This window comes from Lycium barbarum, chromosome 7 (assembly GCF_019175385.1).
Source record: "Lycium barbarum isolate Lr01 chromosome 7, ASM1917538v2, whole genome shotgun sequence".
NCBI classification, from domain to species: Eukaryota; Viridiplantae; Streptophyta; class Magnoliopsida; order Solanales; family Solanaceae; genus Lycium; species Lycium barbarum.
In genome coordinates, this window is record NC_083343.1 from 127,043,852 (window position 1) to 127,066,113 (window position 22,262).

At 34.1% G+C, this 22,262-nt stretch overlaps 3 protein-coding genes across 4 annotated transcripts; 1 reads left to right on the plus strand and 2 right to left on the minus strand.

The window, feature by feature from the left end:
* Positions 1–301: 301 nt before the first annotated feature.
* Positions 302–2,364, minus strand: LOC132601918 (NAD(P)H-quinone oxidoreductase subunit 5, chloroplastic). Its single transcript, XM_060314968.1, has one exon. The coding sequence runs from the start codon at positions 2,102–2,104 to the stop codon at positions 302–304; it is 1,803 nt and encodes a 600-aa protein (XP_060170951.1). The 5' UTR covers positions 2,105–2,364.
* Positions 2,365–7,019: 4,655 nt separating this feature from the next.
* Positions 7,020–13,269, plus strand: LOC132604295 (potassium transporter 4-like). 2 transcript variants are annotated; one of them, XM_060317743.1, is made up of 10 exons: positions 7,020–7,242; positions 8,573–8,728; positions 8,947–9,187; positions 9,280–9,525; positions 9,650–9,700; positions 9,810–10,070; positions 10,237–10,289; positions 10,846–10,960; positions 11,041–11,292; positions 11,894–13,269. In XM_060317743.1, exons 2-10 carry the CDS (start codon positions 8,573–8,575, stop codon positions 12,973–12,975), a joined length of 2,457 nt encoding a protein of 818 aa, XP_060173726.1. In that variant the 5' UTR covers positions 7,020–7,242; the 3' UTR covers positions 12,976–13,269. The 2 variants fall into 2 exon arrangements, with proteins under 2 accessions (XP_060173726.1, XP_060173727.1); XM_060317744.1 differs by having other exon boundaries at positions 7,021–7,215.
* A 2,584-nt stretch (positions 13,270–15,853) lies between these two features.
* LOC132604297 (6,7-dimethyl-8-ribityllumazine synthase, chloroplastic-like) lies at positions 15,854–22,097 on the minus strand. Its single transcript, XM_060317748.1, has 8 exons — positions 21,827–22,097; positions 21,630–21,742; positions 20,060–20,155; positions 19,543–19,638; positions 18,630–18,708; positions 17,637–17,683; positions 16,674–16,733; positions 15,854–16,237 (listed from the first exon to the last, which is right to left on the minus strand). The coding sequence occupies exons 1-8, from the start codon at positions 21,981–21,983 to the stop codon at positions 16,187–16,189; spliced, it is 699 nt and encodes a 232-aa protein (XP_060173731.1). The 5' UTR covers positions 21,984–22,097; the 3' UTR covers positions 15,854–16,186.
* Positions 22,098–22,262: the final 165 nt, after the last annotated feature.

Below are 22,262 nucleotides of genomic sequence, written 5' to 3' on the forward strand. Positions count from 1 at the left end.
ACCCTACCAGAGTAAAAAGAATAATAATTTCGCAAGGCAAGGTTTCATAGCAAAGAATGCCTATTCGGGCAAAGTTACAAAGAAACTAAGCTTTTTCTGCCTTAAAGTATAGTTTTGTAGGATAATTTATATAGAACCATGCCTTATGTAGTTTCACAAAAACTATTCCTTGTCCGGTATAGTTGTGTAGGATACTACAGAACTATGCCTTAAGGCATATTTTCTATGAAAACCTTGCCTTGCGATTTTTTATTTTTTATTTTTTTTACTCTGCTAGGGTTCGAACTCAGAATCTCTGATTTCATAGATCAGCGAATAAGGATACTTTGGCCCACAAATTTTCATTAAATGAGAAAAGATTTATAGATGGAGCTAACCATTTCGATAATATATCCAAATTCACTCCCTCTTGGTTGAAAGGAATTCCTATGGATCCAACAAACAAAGTAAAGAGTCCTAATACAAATAGTGGGAATAGCATAGTATTGTCCGATTCATAAGGATAGGAATAAACCGCTTTATGCTCAAAACGAGCAATAGTCATAAAAGGTCGTGTCATCTTTCTTCCATTTTTATCAATAGGATATTTCGTTTTTGAAAAAAAAGAAGTACTTTCATTATTATTCATTGGTAATAAACAAGAGTTTTTCTTAACGCCGTTTTTACCCCATAGAGATATTGAATAGAAAGGGGTTTTTTGTTTCCCACCATAATTTTGAAAATGAACGTTTAAATGCCCTTCAAAAGTAAGTAAATAGATCCGAAACATATAAAATGCGGTTAATCCCGCCGTGGCCCAAGCTATTATTGCGAAAATTGGCGAATACAACCAACTATCATTAAGAATTTCATCTTTGGACCAAAAACAAGCAAGAGGTGGAATACCACAAAGAGAAAGTGTACCTAATAAAAATGTGATTTGGGTAATTGGTACATGTTTTCTTAAACCCCCCATAAGACCCATATTCTGGCTTTTAGCTGGAGAATATCCAACAATAGTTTCCATTGAATGAATAATGGATCCGGATCCTAAAAATAATAATGCTTTGGAATAAGCATGAGTAATCAAATGAAATAAAGCGCTTCGATAAGACCCCATACCTAGAGCTAACATCATATAACCCAATTGAGACATTGTGGAATAGGCTAAACCTCTCTTAATGTCTTTTTGAGCAAGAGCTAAAGTGGCTCCTAATGATACTGTTATTATTCCTATAATCGAGATCAAATACATTATGTAAGGTATAACTCTGAAAAGAGGAAGAAGCCGAGCTACAAGAAAAATTCCCGCCGCTACCATAGTAGCAGCATGTATAAGAGCCGAAATAGGAGTAGGCCCCTCCATGGCATCAGGTAACCATACATGAAGGGGGAATTGGGCGGATTTAGCAACTGCACCGGCAAATAAGAGAACAGCGCATAAAGTAACAAATAAAAAATTGACCTCATTATTATAAATCAAGTTATTGAATATTTCGAATAAATCCCTAAATTCGAAACTCCCTGTTATCCAATAAAAACCTAAAATTCCTAATAATAAACCAAAATCCCCTACACGATTAGTTACAAACGCTTTTTGACAAGCATTTGCCGCAACAGGTCGTGTAAACCAAAATCCTATTAATAGATAGGAACACAGCCCAACCAATTCCCAAAAAATATAAATTTGTATCAAATTCGAACTAGTAACTAATCCCAACATGGAAGTACTGAAAAAACTCATATAAGCAAAAAATCTCAAATAGCCTTGATCATGAGCCATATAATTATCACTATAAATAAGAACCATAATTCCAACAGTAGTGATTAATATTGACATAATAGAAGTAAGTGGGTCGATCAAGTATCCGAAGTCTAAAGAAAAATCATTATTGATGATCCAAGACCATACATATTGATAAAAAGAACTGCTATTTATTTGCTGAATAGACAGGTAGATTGAAAAAACCATGACTATGCTTAACAATAAAACACTCTGAAAAGCCCACATACGGCGAAAACTTTTTGTTGCCGTTGGAAAAAGAATAAGTCCCGCTCCTATTAACATAGGGACTGGAAGTGGAATGAAAGGTATGATCCACGCATATTCATATGTCTGTTCCATAAAAAAGTTTTGAATTCTTAATTAATTGTTTCCGATTCACCGGATCTTACCTCTTTTGAAAGGCGTCAATAAAAAGTAAAAATATGGACTAACTTAAACTAATTTAAAACTTAAATCGAATTTTCTATTCTTACTTATTCTGAGTCTTTGCTAAATACTTCAACTATTGAAATCAAGAAGTTACAATGGGTCAAATGATATGAAAGGGATTAATTACTGGTCTCCTTTGAAATAGGCCCATTTTTACCCAGGTTTTACCAGTAAATGTAAATAGGTATAGATTTTCTGAATCAAAAAGAAAAGAATGTGAAATTGTGAAATAAAGATGTCAATAGAGAACCTTTTCTTTTTTACGATTCTGAATGTTTTATGGAATAGAAAAACTGGAAAAAAAACGCATATTGTCCTTCTTTTTTTATTTCCAGTATTATGTCCAGTATTATTCAATTTTCACATATCTTTTTCCTATCTCGATAATGTTTTATTTGAGGAGGACACTATTAGCTCGAAAATAAATAGTAGTAAAAAGAATTCGTTTTGAAGAATAGATGTCTTTCACATCCAGCTATAACAATGAGTAATTTTTTAATTTCTAAATGGCAGTTCCAAAAAAACGCACTTCGACATCAAAAAAGCGTATTCGTAAAAATATTTGGAAAAAGAAGGGATATTGGGTAGCATTAAAGGCTTTTTCGTTAGCGAAATCTCTTTCTACCGGGAATTCAAAAAGTTTTTTTGTACGCCAAACAAAAATAAATAAGTAATAAAACGTTAGAATAATTTGAATCAACTTGAAAAAAGAATTCAATTATTCTTAAATTATTATCTAATTGAATAATTTAACGATTTCCCTTTCATATTTGATATTGATTAGCTCACAATACGTAATGGAACTCTCTTCGCTTTTCTGATTGATATATAAAATAATTGAATTAGGAAATCCTCTATTTACTGAATAATAATTTTTTTGTTTACAAAAGAATAAAGATCATTTCTATTCCAAGGTGGGGAGTTTGATTTTCCCCATCGACCTATTTGCAGAATTCAATTAAAAAAGAAAAAATTCTATATTTCCATATCTTTTGCCCTTAACCCAATAGATAAAATTGCTTAATGAAATTCTGTATCACTAATTGTCAATTTTGAGTGATGCAAAATAGGTTCTTTTCCTTCTATTTTGTCTTCAAAATCCATTTTTTTTTTTAGATTTCTGAAAAAAAAATCAATAGGAAATAGCTGATTAAACAATGAAAACAAAAACTTTTTGAACTCTATTCCTTAATTGAGTATAGAACGATTTAGTTACAAGAGTTCAATTCGAGGCAAGCCTAAAATATAGGAAAGTCCCTGGTTAAATAAAAAAAACTAAGACTCTAAACTCAAATCTAAAATAATGAACCTTCAACTTCAAATTCCTATTTGAACAACCTTTTTTGGTTATTGATCCATTTGACTCATTACTAAACTAAAATAGCTTCCTCAATCTCGACGATTGCTTATTCATAGGCTATTATGAGTTCAAGACAGGCCGCTATGGTGAAATTGGTAGACACGCTGCTCTTAGGAAGCAGTGCTAATGCATCTCGGTTCGAGTCCGAGTGGCGGCATACCGTCTTCTAAAAAGGATAAATAGATCTTATAATGAATTCAATTCCCGATTTCCATTTTAGAATTATGTAATTAAGGGACTCTTCTTTTTTAAAGATTTTTTATGATATTTTCAACCTTAGAGCATATATTAACTCACATTTCCTTTTCGATCGTTTCAATTGTAATTACAATTCATTTGATAACCTTTTTAGTCGATGAAAGCGTAAAACTATATGATTCGTCAGAAAAGGGCATAATAGTTACTTTTTTCTGTATAACAGGATTATTAGTTACTCGTTGGATTTCTTCGGGCCATTTCCCACTAAGCGATTTATATGAATCATTAATTTTCCTTTCATGGAGTTTCTCCCTTATTCATATAATTCCGTATTTCAAAAAAAATGTTTTAATTTTAAGTAAAATAACTGGCCCAAGTGCTATTTTTACCCAAGGCTTTGCTACTTCAGGTATTTTAACTGAAATACACCAATCTGGAATATTAGTACCTGCTCTTCAATCCGAGTGGTTAATAATGCACGTAAGTATGATGATATTGGGCTATGCAGCCCTTTTATGTGGATCGTTATTATCAGTAGCACTTCTAGTGATTACATTTCGAAAAAACAGAAAGCTTTTTTATAAGAGCAATGGTTTTTTAAACGAGTCATTTTTCTTGGGTGAAAATGTTTTAGAAAATACTTCTTTTTTTTCTGCTAAAAATTATTACAGGTCCCAATTGATTCAACAATTGGATTATTGGAGTTATCGAGTTATTAGTTTAGGATTTACTTTTTTAACCATAGGAATCCTTTCGGGAGCGGTATGGGCTAATGAAGCGTGGGGGTCGTATTGGAATTGGGACCCAAAAGAAACTTGGGCGTTTATTACTTGGATCGTATTTGCAATTTATTTACATACTCGAACAAATAGAAATTTGCGGGGTGCAAATTCTGCAATTGTAGCGTCTATAGGCTTTCTTATAATTTGGATATGCTATTTTGGGGTCAATCTAGTAGGAATAGGGTTACATAGTTATGGTTCTTTTCCATCAACATTTAATTGAATTCAAGACAAGTTATTCCAAATACAAGAGCGGGCGGCGCATTGTATGAACCAGCGTGTGGACCGTGTGAATCATCAATACAATATTTGATTCACACGGTTTTCTACCATATGTAGTTCAATTTCATTGTTTTTACTTAACTGAAGAGTTAAGAGAAGAAAAAAGTCTTCTTTTTTTCATTGTCCAAGAATGTTTTTAAAAACAAAGATAGGTTTTTTTATTTCAGTCATACAAATTATCTATAAAAAAAATTAGATAGAATAACTTCGACCTTGTCAACTGCTAATGAAAGAACGAAATCCGGGTATATACCAATACCTATTACGGGTAAAAAGATGGAGATCGAAAGAAATAACTCTCGCGGTCCAGAATCAAAAAAGGAATCCTTCGGGGCATTAAAGTAGACAAAAATTAAAGACCAGCAATTTGAGAGACAAAAATTAAAGACCAGTGCCTTTGAAGGGCATTCCGCACAAAAAATGGCTATATAATAGCGTTTTTGAGTCCGGTAGCTATTTTATTGGGCCGAAATGAATAGAAGTGGGTCATCTGCACTTTGTCCCTATTTTGTGTTGGTCTTTCATTTTTGTCCTTCAAAATCAAACGTATGCCTAGAGGGGTATAAGTTACGCATCATAATTTTTACAAGTTATGCTCGCGCTCTAAGAGAACTTATAAGCCTCTAGGCATAATTTCGATTTTGAAGGAAAAAAATTAAAGACCAGTCCATTTGAAGGGCAAACCGTGCAATTGTGTAAGTCATTTCCTTAATCTATGTATATATACGTCATTCTTCCTTTAACTTTATTCAACTTCACATTACGTGGTCCAATCAACACTAAGGGGTCATTTGGACAAATGGCCCTGGTGGTCTTTAATTTTTGTACCTAAAAAATTTTTGGTCTTTATTTTTTGCCATTCAGCACTTTTGTGCTCGAACAAGTTTACATTTGGCGTACGCATCATAACACCCTACAAGTTATGCTGGACACGGCAAAAACTATCAACACTTAACATAATCTAAAAAAAGGACATAAGTTTAGATTTTGCTCGGCAAAGTTTGCATTTCATCCGGCATATGTATATACATAGCATCCCTCAAGTTATGCAAGATACGACAAAGCTTTCAACATTCAACATAATCTGGAAAAATACTACACAACTTATGCCGCATAATCTTAATTCCTACAGAACTTGTGCCGAGCGAGGAAAAAGTTCAGTGTTCAAAGACAAAAAATGTTACAAAACTTATGCCGAGCGAAGTAGGTCTAGATTTTTCATTAAATGAGCAACAACGACAAAAATTAAAGACCAGTACGTTTGAAGGGAAATCCGTGGAAAAACTTCACGTTAAGGCATTAATATTGATCTTAAACACTCAAAAATATCATTCAAACAATCTCCAAATTGCTAATATTATTATTGATGTTTAAACTATTTTCTTCAGAAATGGAAAAACATTTTATAAAAAATTATTTTTCCTGAAAAAAAATGTCTTTTTAGAAGAAAAAAAAAACATTTTTGTGAAAAATAAGTTTGGTCATACCAAACACACTAAGGGTATGTTAGGCTACCTCTTTCTTGAAAACAAGTAGTAGTCAAATGAATAAAGAATACTTATTAATTTGGGAATGCAACGAATTTGCACTTGAACTTGATCTGTGTTTTGCAATTGGTCATGAATCAAATTTTAGACTGCAATGAACTAACCATTTGAATTGAGATTCTTGGCTTCTTTTTCTCTCCCATTTGTGATGTGATATTTCACGTTTACACTGCATCTGAACACAGTGCCATAGTTTAATTAATACTCTCTCCGTTTCAATTTATTACACATGCAATTTCATAGTTTAATTAATACTCTCTCCGTTTCAATTTATGTGAACCCATTTGACTGGGCTCGAAGTTTAAGCAAGAAAAAAGACCTTTAAATTTTTGGTGTTAAATGAGTCACATATATGTTGTGTGACTATAAATCATTGCATAAGTTAAATTGTTTCCAAATATAGAAATAGATCATTCTTTTTGACACAAACTAATAAAGAAATAGGTTCACACAAAACGGGGAGAGAGTATGTATTTTGAATTAATCTATAATACATATAACTACTATATATATATATATATATATATATACATGATAAACTAATGCTGTAGACATTTGGTTTGACTCATTAATTTTTGCACAAACTTTTCCAAAATTGTCCAAACAACAAATGTGTAGATAGAGTCATTGTGTTTGGCTCACATGCAGTGCTGGTACATACGTACATAATAAGAATAAGAATGTCATATTGATTGAGCAAATGTTGAGATGAAAGGAGATCTCTGCATTTTCTGATCTCCTTTCTTCTTCTTCAAAATTCAAAACCATGTTCATGCATTATTACGTTACGTACGTATTATAAACACCACGTAATCGTCGCCACCGTCGCCGTCCCTTTTGCACGTGCCGAAAGTTTGTTATTCCTCTTATTTAAATAAGGTTTTTCATTAATTCCAATTTGAAGAGTTGAAATTGTGTGTGGATTTCTGTTACTCTGTACCAATTTATGTGGCACGGTTCGAATTTCGAGAGTCAAATTTCTTAATCTTGACCGTAAATGCGGACATAAAAGGTTTAAGTTTTTTAAAAATAAAATTTGTATATTTGAAAAGCTAGTAAAAAAATAGTATTATAAATGAAAGGCATGTGATTTGCGGTTAAAGAAAAACTCGTTTGATTCTCGAAAGCCGAAAGGTGACACATAAATTGGGATGGAGGGACTAGTTTATTCTGTGATTTTATTCTTTTGCCAATTGCCGATTGTTTATTTTATTTTGTTTTTATCGATTAAATACTTTGTTCCTGTTCATATACATTTTTTCCAATTTAGGAGTTCCAAAATGTTCCGCATTGTTTCATTTTTATATTCAAACTTATTAAAATTAATCAAATTTTGAATTTTGATATGATTTTTCCATTGTTAAACAAATTTTGATGATACCTAATATAATATGTATATGTCGAATTAGCATCTTAAACTCTGTATCTAATTAAAATACTTGGTATATAAGGCGGAGAAAGTATGCTTATTGCACTTGATGAAAGTTTGCAAATTTTGTTGCCATTAAAGGCTTTCAAAATTTTGATATGTTTTTTTTCCAATTGTTAAACAACTTTATGTTAAATTAACATCTTAAACTCTGTATCTAGTTAAAATACCTGTCATAAAAGGTGGAGAAAGTATGCTTATTGCACTTGATTAAACTTTGCAAATTCTTTTGCGATTAGAGGCTTTCAATATAATTTGCATTGAATCTGAACTTCTTGATGAATTCTTCTGTTAATGCTTTGCTGGTTGCCAATTTCCCATGAGTAAATAGCTTAATCTTTCATCATACCAAGATGTCTCTCATATTTAATAGTAATGGGTTAACTTAGAAATTATTGACATCCTAGATATAATATTTTTTGCCAGTGGCAGACTGAAGACATGGCTTTCTACTTGAACGCTCGAATGTATGTAAAGAACAAGTATATATAACATTGAACATGTTGTCTTAGAACTCGCAACGTTTAAATCCTTGATCAATCTGACCTACTCGATCGTTTCTCTGCTTATTTGCCACCTTTTTTTTGTTAAAATCGAGTTGTCTTGTTTCACCTCCTCGAGGTAGGGGTAAGGTTTGCGTATACTCTACCCTTCTGGTTTGCGTATACTCTACCCTTCCCAGACCCTACTTGTGGGAATATACTGGGTATGTTGTTGAGTTGTCTTGTTTCTTTTCTCTATTTGCATAACCAAAAAAGTTTTACTAAATTGGTTGTATAGATGTATCAAGTTGGTATCAATAATGAGGAAGATAGTTTGGAGCATCCTCCTTCGCTTGCTGCAGGTAGGGGCCAAGAAACAATAGATACAGTTGGAAAAGAGGGGAAAAGTGGAAAAGTTCCACAGGGAATGAGAAAAAATGAGCTTCCATCAAAGGTAGAAAATCTCTCCCTTTTTTTACTTTCTCAGGCTTTCTTCTTAACTGTCTTTAATATGTTTGGGCCTTTTCCCTTATGAAAATGAAGATTAACTAATAGGAGTGTTAACGGAACAATGGATAGGAAAAAACGAAGAGAGAGAGAAGCATTAACTAGCTCAAATATGTGTAACTACTGATTGTGTAACTAGCTCGCCTCTTATATTTCACTTTGCAGTTCCCTTGGATGAATATTTCCAGGAATCTAGTATTGGCATACCAAAGTCTTGGGGTGGTATATGGAGATTTGAGCACGTCACCACTTTATGTCTATAGGAGTATATTTGCCGGGAAGTTGCAAGATTATCAGACTCCGGAAGTAATATTTGGTGCATTTTCATTGATCTTCTGGACAATAACACTCATTCCTTTGCTCAAATATGTATTTATCGTATTGAGTGCAGATGATAATGGTGAAGGTATGTTAAAGATAGACTCTAAGTTAGTCAATATTTACGGAAGAACTTGTATACCTGATTGTCTATGACAAATACACTTTACATACATCCAGGTGGTTCATTTGCTCTTTACTCCCTGCTCTGTAGACATGCAAAGTTTAGTCTACTTCCCAACCAACAAGCAGCTGATGAGGAGCTATCTTCTTACAATTATGGCTACTCTGGGCAGTCAACATCATGTATACAGTTGAAGAGATTTCTTGAGAAGCATAAAAAGTCACGTACAATACTACTTGTTATTGTATTATTGGGTGCGTGTATGGTCATAGGTGATGGTGTTCTAACACCTGCAATGTCAGGTAGAAATTATTATAGTAACTACTACTGTATTATTTTATGTGGTATTAGCTTGTGTAACTAAATAATTTACAAGCTATAAGTTGTTTCACTGAGTTGGTTTCTTACTCAATGGGACAATTGCAGTTATATCATCAATGTCAGGGATACAGGCTGCTGCAGAACACCTAACTCATGGTAACTTTGTCGTGATTTACCTATCTATGTATAGTTTTGATGACTTCAATTGGTCAGCATGTGACCACAGTTCTTTAGGCATTGACCATCAAAATCTCTCTTATTGTAGATGGAGTGGTGTTTCTTTCTTGCATAATATTGGTTGGCCTGTTCGCTTTACAGCATGTTGGAACCCACAAGGTTGGATTTTTGTTTGCACCAATAGTTCTCATCTGGTTGATATCAATTATGATCATTGGGTTGTACAACACCATCATTTGGAATCCCAAAATTGTGTCTGCACTTTCGCCTTATTATATCATCAAGTTTTTTAAGGAAACAGGAAAAGATGGTTGGATTTCTCTTGGAGGTGTTCTCCTCTCTGTTGCAGGTATATGAAATGTATCTTCTCTTAACTCAGTACTTATTTATACATGAAGACATAGTATTGTTTGAGAATTCAAAGCAGTTCTTTGTGCAGATACTTGTAGGTGAATGAGGGTGATAGAAGATCTACTAGAATTTGGATCTGATTTCTGATTATTTTCGATCATCAGGTACTGAAGCTATGTATGCAGATCTTGGTCATTTCTCTGCCTTCTCCATGAGAGTAAGTCAAACTGTTTTCTGCAGCGGGACTAGATTAAACTTTGGTTTGTGGAAACTTTGTGCTCGTACTCTCTATTTAGGCCACCATATGTGCCTTTCTTGGGAAGTCCTTAAACCAGGATTTGAACTAGTTGTTAGGGAAAGTAAAATGGATTGTAAGTTGCTTTAATAGATTGTAAGTCCCCAAAGCAATTTGCAACTCTAAATTTTGGAAGTGCAATTTAAACAAACAGTAATATTGTGTTTTATTCATCTTCTAAATCACAGAGGTAATTCAGATAACACAGATTGATTAAGTTGAAAATCCATTGGATATTTAGCGAAGTCATAGGAAACAGCATACTTAGATGTAGCCAAAAGGTTCATATTTCATGGAATGTGTATAAGCTGAACGTCCTGGTGGCCGGCTGACTATATTGTCCATGGCTGTCATTTTTTCTGCATCATATTGTTCAACATGCTAGTTAACTGGGAATCCTGGAACTTACATTTGCATTTTTTTATAACCATGGAATGTGTCTATAACATATATATCTGAATCTGTTTTGCCTATGCAGATTACATTTGCATTTGTCGTGTATCCCTGCTTGGTGATACAGTACATGGGTCAAGCTGCTTTTCTGTCCAAAAATATAGGTTCCAGTCCAAATAGCTTCTATAGTTCAATACCTGGTTGGTTTTTCTTTTACAGCTTAACGTTGTCAGGATTAATGGGAAAATTAAGTTCAATCCTAACTATGCTATCCATGCAGATAGAGTATACTGGCCCGTTTTTGTTATTGCAACCCTTGCAGCCATTGTAGGCAGTCAATCTATCATCACAGCCACATTCTCAATCGTCAAGCAATGTAATTCACTAGGTTGCTTCCCACGGGTCAAGATTGTCCACACCTCAAAGCATAAAGGGCAGATCTATGTACCAGAAATAAATTGGATCCTGATGATTCTCACTCTTGTTGTTGCTATCGGGTTCCAAGATACAACTTTGATTGGAAATGCATATGGTAAGCCTTGTTGTGTGCTAAAGATGTCTTACTTCAAAAAGAACAACATTTCATTTAGACAGAAGATAGAACTACAATCTCGTTAATATCTTCTCCCCAAATATTTGTCTACTATAGCAGCTGAATCTTTCATGTCCATCTTTGACTACTAAATTACTATTGTTGGAATACTGTGTTCAAAAAAGTACCATGGACAAGTTTTCATTTCATCCAGCCATTGTGCTGGAGCTGAAATTTCCAAGCAACTCTCCCAACCAATTTTCTCCACAGAACCTGATTGGTTTACGTGATTCTGTTCTTCCAAATGCTGCTCCTTTTCCTAGTGCCTTCCCGGTGTTCTTCTTTCAAACTTGTGCTGGAGGATTTACATACATCCAGTGAAGAAGAAATGACAATTAAACTGAAACAATAAATGGTGAACAAGGAGCAACCTCTAATTGGATGACATGGCGAAGAAAATTCTCCCTTGTGGAAAGTACAGGGGATTTTGTATCTGCATTACTGCAGATTAATAGAAGTCCAGCTTGCCTTTTATAGCTGATTTTTTTTCTTCTAAATTCAAGTTTAATTAGATTCTTATAAACTATTTATTCTCTTTCAGGGCTAGCTTGCATGACAGTTATGTTTATCACAACATTCCTCATGACACTTGTCATAATCTTTGTCTGGCAAAGAAGTGTATTATTTGCCACTTCCTTTCTCCTGTTCTTCTGGTTCATCGAAGGTCTCTACCTATCTTCTGCAGCCATTAAGGCTCCACAGGGAGGATGGGTCTCCCTTTTGCTCTCTTTTATCTTCTTAGCCGTCATGCTTGTGTGGCATTATGGAACTCGCAAGAAGTACAAGTATGACCTACACAATAAAGTTCCATTGAAATGGATCCTTGGCTTGGGTCCCAGCCTTGGTATTGTCCGCGTCCCTGGGATAGGGCTAATATACTCGGAATTGGTAACAGGAGTTCCGCCTATCTTTTCTCACTTTGTCACAAATCTCCCTGCGTTTCACAATGTGGTGGTGTTTGTATGTGTCAAATCTGTTCCTTTACCCTATGTATCATCCGATGAACGCTTCCTCATTGGTCGTGTTGGCCCAAGACCATATCGCATGTATCGTTGCATTGTTCGATATGGTTACAAGGATGCACAGCAAGGTGATGGGAACTTTGAGGACCTTCTCGTCCAAAGTCTAGCTGAGTTCATCCAAATGGAAGCTGTAGAACCACAATTGTCGAGCTCCGATAGTCCATCACTTGATGGGAGGATGGCAGTTATAAGCACGAATCTACAGTCAAACTCACCATTAATCATCTCAGACGAGGATTTTGAAACGTGTAGCACCATTCAAAGCAGCAAGTCACTGACACTTCAGAGCCTAAGATTTTCTTATGATGATGAGAACCCAGACAACAAGAAACGACGAGTCAGGTTTAACTTGCCAGAGAACTCTGGCATGGATCCTGAAGTTAGGGACGAGCTTCTAGATTTGGTTCAGGCAAAGGAGGCAGGGGTTGCATATATAATGGGGCACTCGTACGTGAAGGCAAGGAGATCGTCCTCTTGCTGGAAGAAACTTGTTATTGACGTTGCATATTCATTTTTGCGCAAGAACTGCAGGGGTTCTGCTGTGGCACTTAACATTCCTCACATTAGTCTTATTGAAGTTGGCATGATATACTATGTCTAGAGAGAGGCTGGAATCAAGAGAATGTCTTACGCCTTCATCGGAGTTTCCTGAAGAATTTTTCACGGGTAGTTGAAAAAGTCCTTGAATATTTTTGCCCCAAATACCAAGTCTTGTTCACTAATTTTGAATTGTTAGTATCATCTGTCATCTCACCTCTTTCACATATCACCAAGAAAAAGAAAAGGAATTACTCTTGTATTTGTTCGTGTATTCAACAGTTAGATAGAGACAGTAGTTACAATGTAATAGGTGATTAAAGGTATATCACTGAAATTGCTATGTAGGATTTTGTTACCGAAGATCTGAGTCTTTCTTTTACAATGCTGTCAATAATTTACTAACATTAGTGGGTACAGTGATTTAGGATGATGCAAATTATAATTTGCACCTCAAATGCCAAATGCAGTGGATGGTAAAGAAAACTGTCACAGTATATCCCATACAAAAAATTCAATTTTGAGCTTTTCATTTCCTCTAACGGATTGACATTTGCAGGAGGAGCAGTCAGTCATACGAGTAAACCAACATTTTACTTCAGAAATTATAAGAAGTGAATCAAATTAGCTAAATTCTACTAAACTTAAAACATATAGGAAAAAGTGAACCAAAAGGCGAATTGATATTTACAGCAAAATTTGCTAAAATTCTGGTTTTAGCTGCCGTTATTTCTTAGTGGATTCAGAAGGTTAGTTGATCTTTTACTATCTTGATTTAGAAAGTCTTTTATAAGTTAACCTCTATATGTTTTAGTATAAACTATAGGATTATCGCCATAATCAACATACAGAAGCATGAGAGCATACCATAAAAAGATTCCATAAAATTTAATACAACATACCCAGTATAATCCCACCGAGTGAGATCTGAAGAGGGTAGAGTGTACATAGACCTTATCCTCAAGGCTGTTTCCGATAGACTCTCGATTTTGTAAAATTTAATGCTAATAACAAAACGGAAAAACATGTGCACTGCCCCATCTTTGTTTGACCTACTTTCTAACCATTTTTTGGATAGGTGGGGGCGAACAAATCAATTCTGAAGTTCCGATTCACATATAACCAATTTGACCGAGTCCGGAGTCTAAAGGGTATAAAAATACACGGTTTTTACCAAAAGGGGATGTCCAAAAATTTATATACCAAAAGGGGTATATCGTGGGCTGATCCACGTTATACCCCAAAGTTTTTCACGAAAAATTAAAAAAAAAAAAATTGAACGCATAACGTGGATCAGTCCACGTTTTACTAAATATATTTGTAAAACGTGGAATGGTCCACGTTTTACTAAATATGTTTGTAAAACGTGGACCAGTCCACGTTTTACAAATATATTTAGTAAAACGTGGACCAGTCCACGTTTTACCAATAACGTTTTTTTTTTTTTTTTTTTTTTTTTTTTTTTTTTTTTTTTTTTTTTTTTTCGAGCACTAAAAATTTATTAAACTTTTTTTTTTGTAACACTTAGTGTGTTTTTTCATACTTTGATCAATAATTAATCGTGCGTGAAGACTCCGAAACGTCAATATTTTATATAGAACATGATATTTTTTTCTGCGTACAATAATGTAGGCTCAATACATCAAGGATATGTAGACGTTCGGATCGTCATTTTAGGGGTTGAAAAGGTGCCCGAAGTAAGTTTTGTTTGAAAAAACTTAGTGCTTTTTCATACTTTGACCAATGATTAGTCGTGTGTGAAGACTCCGAAACGTCAATATTTCATATAGAACTTGATATTTTTTCTGCGTACAATAATGTAGGCTCAATACATCAAGGATACGTAGACGTTCGGATAATCATTTTAGCGGTTGAAAAGGTACCCGAAGTAAGTTTTGTTTGAAAAAACTTAGTGTTTGACTGTAAGGTTATTTTAGTCAACTTTATATGTCGAGAAAATTAGTCAGCTTTATTTTCAAAAATTGAAACCGCAGAAGTGAAATTGACATTCACAGCTACATTATCCTGAGATTTTTACGTTGAAATATATTGCGTATCATCATCTTATAAGTAAATAAAACTGAAAATTTCAGGACAATTTGGGAGAAAATTGAAATTGAATGGAATAAAAGGTGTTTTTTCAAAAATCGGCTCGGCCAAACCGCCTATGGCAGTTTGTCTGCGTAAATCTCGAAAAAATACGCAAGTTCAAAAAAAAAACGCATAAAAAGGACGTCCGAGCGCAAAGTTATGACCATCTAAAGTTTGACCACTTTACAACTAGTTTTTCTCCCTATATTTTTTAGAATTATATTTATATTCAAAATAATGTTTTGTCGTGATTAAAAAATAACACGCTTAAATCAAAACCTTAAAAAACAAAACACTTAAACCTTAAACAAAACTTACTTCGGGTACCTTTTCAACCGCTAAAATGATTATCCGAACGTCTACGTATCCTTGATGTATTGAGCCTACATTATTGTACGCAGAAAAAATATCAAGTTCTATATAAAATATTGACGTTTCGGAGTCTTCACGCACGATTAATTATTGATCAAAGTATGAAAAAACACACTAAGTGTTACAAAAAAAAAAAGTTTACTAAATTTTTAGTGCTCGAAAAAAAAAAAAAAAAAAAAAAAAAAAAAAAAAAAAAACGTTATTGGTAAAACGTGGACCAGTCCACGTTTTACAAATATATTTAGTAAAACGTGGACTGATCCACGTTATGCGTTCAATTTTTTTTTTTTTTAATTTTTCGTGAAAAACTTTGGGGTATAACGTGGATCAGCCCACGATATACCCCTTTTGGTATATAAATTTTTGGACATCCCCTTTTGGTAAAAACCGTGTATTTTTATACCCTTTAGGCTCCGGACTCCAATTTGACCTCTATAAATTTCCCGACCAAAAAAAAAAAAAAAAAAAAAAGAAAGAAAAGTCTAAGAAATGGTACTATTGTCCAAAAATACAAAATTTGAAACGAATGCAGTCTTGTCCAAGAACGTTTTCTGAAACAAGTGCAGCTTTTACAAGAATGTTTTCTCCACTTTTTAGAGGGATTACAGCCAGCATAAAAGAGTGGACGAGGATGGGAGCCGAGAAGTAGTGGGAAATTTTGTTTCCTCCTATGCAGCTCAGCTTCAAATCGGACGTCTGACCTTATTAGTTGGAGTAGCTAGTTGGGATGGTGATGCGAGTAAAATTCTGTTTAAAGGTGAGAATTACAACATCGTTGTGCGATGAAACAGCACGCTGGTAAGAAGGGCCTCTTACTCCTCTAAAGGCTTGAGGTGGTGCTCAAACAAAGACGCCATCTCAATCTGAAACATAAGCACAACATATGCATTCAAGATCAGTCATTTATTGCAAATAGAACATTTGAGTCCAACATAAAACCAAACAATCTTGAACAACAACCATGATTTAAACTCTATTTTCTTCACTTTGTTTACCCTACTTATTTCCACTTCGGAAAGAGTGGGAAGGGGATGAAATTGGGTTCAGTCTTCATTTCAAGTAAAAGTTTATCAAGGTTTTAAAGATCTACAAGATTTGACTTTGCATATGCAAGTGTATTACAGTCTTGTCCAAAGATCAATGATTAATACTATAAGGTTCCTAAATGCATACATTTTATTAGTCTAGAACTAGAACCTTTTAATCACATAATAAGGCAGACAAATTTAAGCAGAAATTGACACCGTTGAACTTGTTTTAAAGATAAAATCTATTTGTCACACAATCACAGGTACTTACAGCTGTCATTGCTGTTTCGGCACCTTTATTCCCAGACTTACCACCACAGCGATTGAAAGCCTGCATGACATTACGAGGTATTTCAGGATACATCGTGCAACATAAAGATAGATTCACACAGCCAAGAAGAATATTGTAAATATAGTTCCAAGGAGAGTATATTACATGGAGTATATCTGTATATGTTATACAAATCCTTAAAAATGAATTGCCACTATCAAAACTAATTATGACATTAAAAATGTTGAATATAAGCAGAAACACTCTGAAGTCCTTTTTTGACTTGAACTTTAACTTTTTGTAAGCATAGGCTATTTTGATAAAAAAATAAATTATAGCTGAAAGAAGCAGACCAACAAGGTACTCAAAATCGCAAAGAACACCAAAAATGAAGTAAAGCAAAAGAACCTTTAGGCTTATAATATTTCTTTGTACAAGTGAAGGTAAATGTATAAAGATGTACATGGGACATCCAATATCGGATAGTTGTATGTTATCTATGATATAGTACATGGAACAGCAATGAGCTCTCAGACTTTGTACTCCTTTATTCTTAGGTGGCACTAGGACTATGGGAACAGCTTGGTTCTTTAGCCTTTTTTCTTTTGTTACTATAGTTGCGTGAAAAAATAGCATAGAAAAATAATAGAGAGTTTTAATCATAGTTACCTAAACTTATTTGAAAAGAATTATTTAGGTTTCCGCCCTTTCATCCCTTCTCAGAAAAAGAAATATTTAGGGCAATTGTGATAATTGAACTCTAAAAAAACTTAGAACTTGCTTTGGCAGCATACAATTCATAGAAAATCTCCTTCCTAGAGTGCTATTTTGATAAGAGATGATAGAAAGATGAATCTCATAATTAAAATAAAAAACAAAAAAAAAACCTTGAAGTCTGACCAATACACCGGTATAAAAATGCACATGTATTAATATGTACACGTATAAAGGCTGATTACTTACCTGCTCTAAGGTATCACATGTCAAAACACCAAATATGCAAGGAGTACCTGCAACTCATTACATAAGGGAGATTCTAGTTTGATCAGCCAATTGAAAAAATAACTGAAAATAGCATATAATGGCAATAGTTGATTATATATCAATTCTAAAGAACTAGAGTTATTGGGAAAATTGGCGGATGTAGATTTTACTCCAGCATATAAAGTTCTTAACCAAGAACCAATGTATTTTTACTCCACGTAATTTTTAGGTTTATCACCTCTAATCATTATAATGTCACACCTACAAACAGGTACGTATGGGGATCTATGTCAAACATAGCCTAACCGTTTTTCTTCCCTTTTTTTTATTTTTATAATGGAGGTAATCAGACCACCTCGCACCTTGATTAATTCATCCAGCAGCCTATTACACTGCTCAGAAGCACAATCATCGAGTAATATGACACCAAGACTAGAGCAAATGAACTCACACAGTTTTTAGCTAGGATTGACATGTAGGATCTTAAAATTGTTCTATTATGCCTCAACCACCCAGTGATCCCTTGTGGACCAAACACAGTCTAACCATCTAAGACGACTGTTTAAGGCATAATTAGTGTTCAGCAGCGGCCTCTTTTTTATCTTTCATGTTTACTCACACCTTCTGTCGGTTATCATTTCTAATTATATCAATCTTGCATGTCCGAACATCATCTTGTGAATATGTTGGACTTTAGAAGCCTAACAAGCACATATAATATTGTTAGTCTCACAACCATCCCCTTTTTTTTGATAAGGAGTCTCACAACCGTTCCGTAGAGCTTGCGTTTCACTTTGTTGGATAATACTCCCGTAACACTCCTCTGTTTCAACCATCATATTTAATTCCAGATATTACATTGGAAATTTAAACAATTATCTATCAATAATACTGCTGAAGAGTTGCAAAATGATCAAACATTAGCATAATGATTATTGCTCATGTGGAGTATAGTGGAGTACGGCGTCGCACCTGAATTTAGACCTGCTGAAAGTACTCCAGATGTGGCAGCATTAACGACAGCATCATAGTGAGACGTATCACCTCTGATCTATCAGCCAAAAGAAGAAAGGAAATATTAGATGATGATTCGGACATACGAAAAAGCAGAAAGATGCCCATTTGATTATAGAAACAAGTACCGACACAGAAGGCGCTTCAATCTCTAGTCTGTCTGATGGATTTTTTCTTTTTTCGGGTTAGAAATGTTCGGAGTCTAACCTGTGTATTACCTTTTCCTATGGTGGATGTTTATCAGTATGTTCGGATGAAGTTATTCAGCATAAGGCACTGAAATTCACACACGCCTCCCAACTATTTCCAATTAAAACATCTAAGCTTTTGACCAGAAAGATTACAAGTCCAACAAAGAAAAATTAGAAGATACTGACCTAAATCCACAGATTTTCCCCTCTCTTACATCTATGAGAATTAGTATAACGATTTCAATTTAATGAATCCAAGTACATATCTCCAGTAACGAATCTAAAGTTCAATATCTTCTTCATTTAATAATTTTGCCAATTTATCAAGATAGCCTAGTCAATCTGCTGTGCTTGAGGTTTATTTGTTCAGTTTTATAATTCCATTGCTGAAGGAAGGGGTGACAGATAAGTGCCATTCTTATGCTGCTTTCCCTTTTGTATCCGTTCGCTTATACAATGATGATTGATGTGAACTTGTGACCCCAAGAAAAATCGATGAACACATAAGACACAGCCAAAACATAATAAACCAAAATGATAATCAAAACATCTAACTGTAATCATCCATATTTCCATAGATAAGATAATACACAAAACCATCAAATGAAACAGAATCGAACTGAGCAGATGATGTAGGAGGAAAAAATACAAGGGAAGCTTATGTTCTGAAGTGAGCTTACCACAGCCCCAATGCAGAGTATTGCTTGATATTTCCGTGACTTTCCAAGATGCTGTGCAACCACGCCGATTTCAAAACAGCCAGGAACCCATACAACCTGCATTACGAGGACAAAACTAGATGACGCCATCAAATGGAAAAGACAACTTCCCACCACAACTTATTCTGTTTTCAATCTTCCAATACAACATTTTCCAAAATATAGAAGTCTCATTATCCCATAGTAGATCTTTATGCTCTAGTATAGTGTGTCATAAAGGAGTTCAATGTAGCAATATATTCAAATTTATCATGCCAAGCGGACCTTCAGTCAAGTTTAAACCATGATAATATTCAAATCTATGTCTACACTTTATAAACATGAACCAATTTATTTTATATTTGGAATAAGTAAGGTTCATAATATATAAGATCAAATAGCTTTTCTTTTACAAGTATTTTAACAAACAACAGCTGGCAAAAGAATTTAAGAAAAAAGATGGTTTGGGGGAGGGGAGGATTAGATGTAGAAAACATACATCAATATCTTCCTCTCTAACTGAGTAATTCTTGAAAGTGTCCAAAGCTCCCTCCAAAAGCTTCTTGGTGATCAGATCATTGAAACGTGCAACCACCTTTAAAACCAACAGATGGCCAGTCATTTCCAATAACACACTATAAGAAACATTGCCAGTGTAAACGAAGTCAACTGCTATATGACTTCTAGTAAAACCAAAAAAATAATGGAGTTAAGGAAGTACAGACCAAACCCAAATTGTGTCCATTGACTTTCATTACTTACTCAAATGAAACCATTAATTCTTGCAATTAAAAAATCATTACTTTAAACTACTATTCCCTCTTTTCTGTTTTACATGGCACTTTTTCCTTTTCAATCTCTTCAAAACAGATTGACATACTTCTATTGTTGAATACTCTTTGCTTTTTTAACATTTTAATTTGCTCTTAATGACATGCTATTATAGGAATTAACATAGCATGAAGACCACCAAGTCCAAAGGTACTTTTGGTATGTTTTATTTCCTCTGTCTCATATTTGACTAGAAATGAAGCTTAAGAAACGATGGAAAAACCTCTGATATATAGCCATAAGTATGCAAAGTACCAAATTTTCCCTTACTGCAAGTAATTTTTTTACTGCTCGTAATTAAATGATACTAATAATTATACAAGAGAGAGTACGAGTATCACATGTCCCTTCATCTTTCCTTCTCATGTCCAACAAGTCATGTCACAAGACAGGATGGAAAAACCGAGATGTTAAAGATTAAGTAGCCTTTAAAATCAGAAAGATGTCAATCTTTTTGGACAGACAAAAAAGAAGAGTGCTATTTGAATAGGATTACTTTTATTTGTTAAACCCTTTTTCTAGTCAATCACTTTTACATTATCGTCTATCAGCGTATATAATTTAAATCCGTCTCAAAAATCTTTTTCCATTTCTTAAGTTCTGTGTCTAGTAATTTTCTCTTTTTTACCACCATACATAAAGAAAAGAGCGAGTATGTTTCTTCATTTCTTTTCTTGTTTTTGATAATCGTGGTGTCCGGACTAGCTTGCCCGTAACTCGACTAATTCCACGGGTACCTGCAACCTCCCACCAACAAAGATACCGAATAACTCTGTCTTCCAAGCCTTGGACAGATGAAAAAAAAATCACTTAATCCCTCCGTCCCAATTTACATGAAACTCTTTCCTTTTTAGTCAATCCGAAAAAGGATAACACGTTACTATATTTAGCAAATGTAACTCTAAAATCCCCTTTTTATCCTTATTGAGATGATTTCTAGCCACAAAAAAAAATTCTTTGGCTTTAGTTTCAAAAAAAAAAAAAAAAAAAAAAAAAAACTTTGGCTTGTTTTAAACCACAAGATTCAAAAGTCTTTCTTTCTAAAACTCCGTGCTTAGTCAAACACTCTCATATAAATTGGGACGGAGGGAGTAATATTCGTGCAAATTTGTACCTAAGACATCAAGTTTTATATTCCTACATTTCTTACCACTATATAAAATGAAATGCAAGGAATAATACAATGTATGAGCTTGCAATTATGAAGACGAAATGTATAAAAAGAGGAGAAAACTGACAACAGCAAAGCGATGGCCCTTGGCAGATATAACAGAACCAGTCAACTCACGAACAGCACATGTTGTAAACCGGTTTAGATCCTCGCAATGTCTCTCAATTGCAGACCCAAAACCTAAATCAAAATTCAAAAAGAAATCCCAAATTGAAACAAAAGAAGATCAAATTGAAATTAATAGATGAAGGAAATAGGATTGACCTAGAGATTGGGTGAATGAGAGTGCAGGTGAAGAAGAAGTTACGGTTTGTCTTTGGAAAGACAAAGAGAAGAGCTGACGTTGCGTAGGATTTATTACAGTTGTTGTTGTTGTTGTACGAGGAGCAAGATTGCATTGTCCGAAAGCTGAAGCCGCCATTTCTTTTTAGGAATTTGGATAAAATGTCAATTTTGCTCTTCGAAAATAGTTGGCCTTGTGAGGGGTGCGTTTTGGCTGGAACTTAAACTTTGGTGAACGGTATCTTTACGCAAATAGTTGCCTCAACTTAATAAAATATACTCATTATAAATGTATCTTTAGGGTTTCAAAATTTACGCAACTATTATATACATAAAATTTATGTAAGTTCTTAAATAATACTTATATCTATAATTCATCTGAGGGTTTCAAAATTATGAAGAAGTAAATACAAGTTAA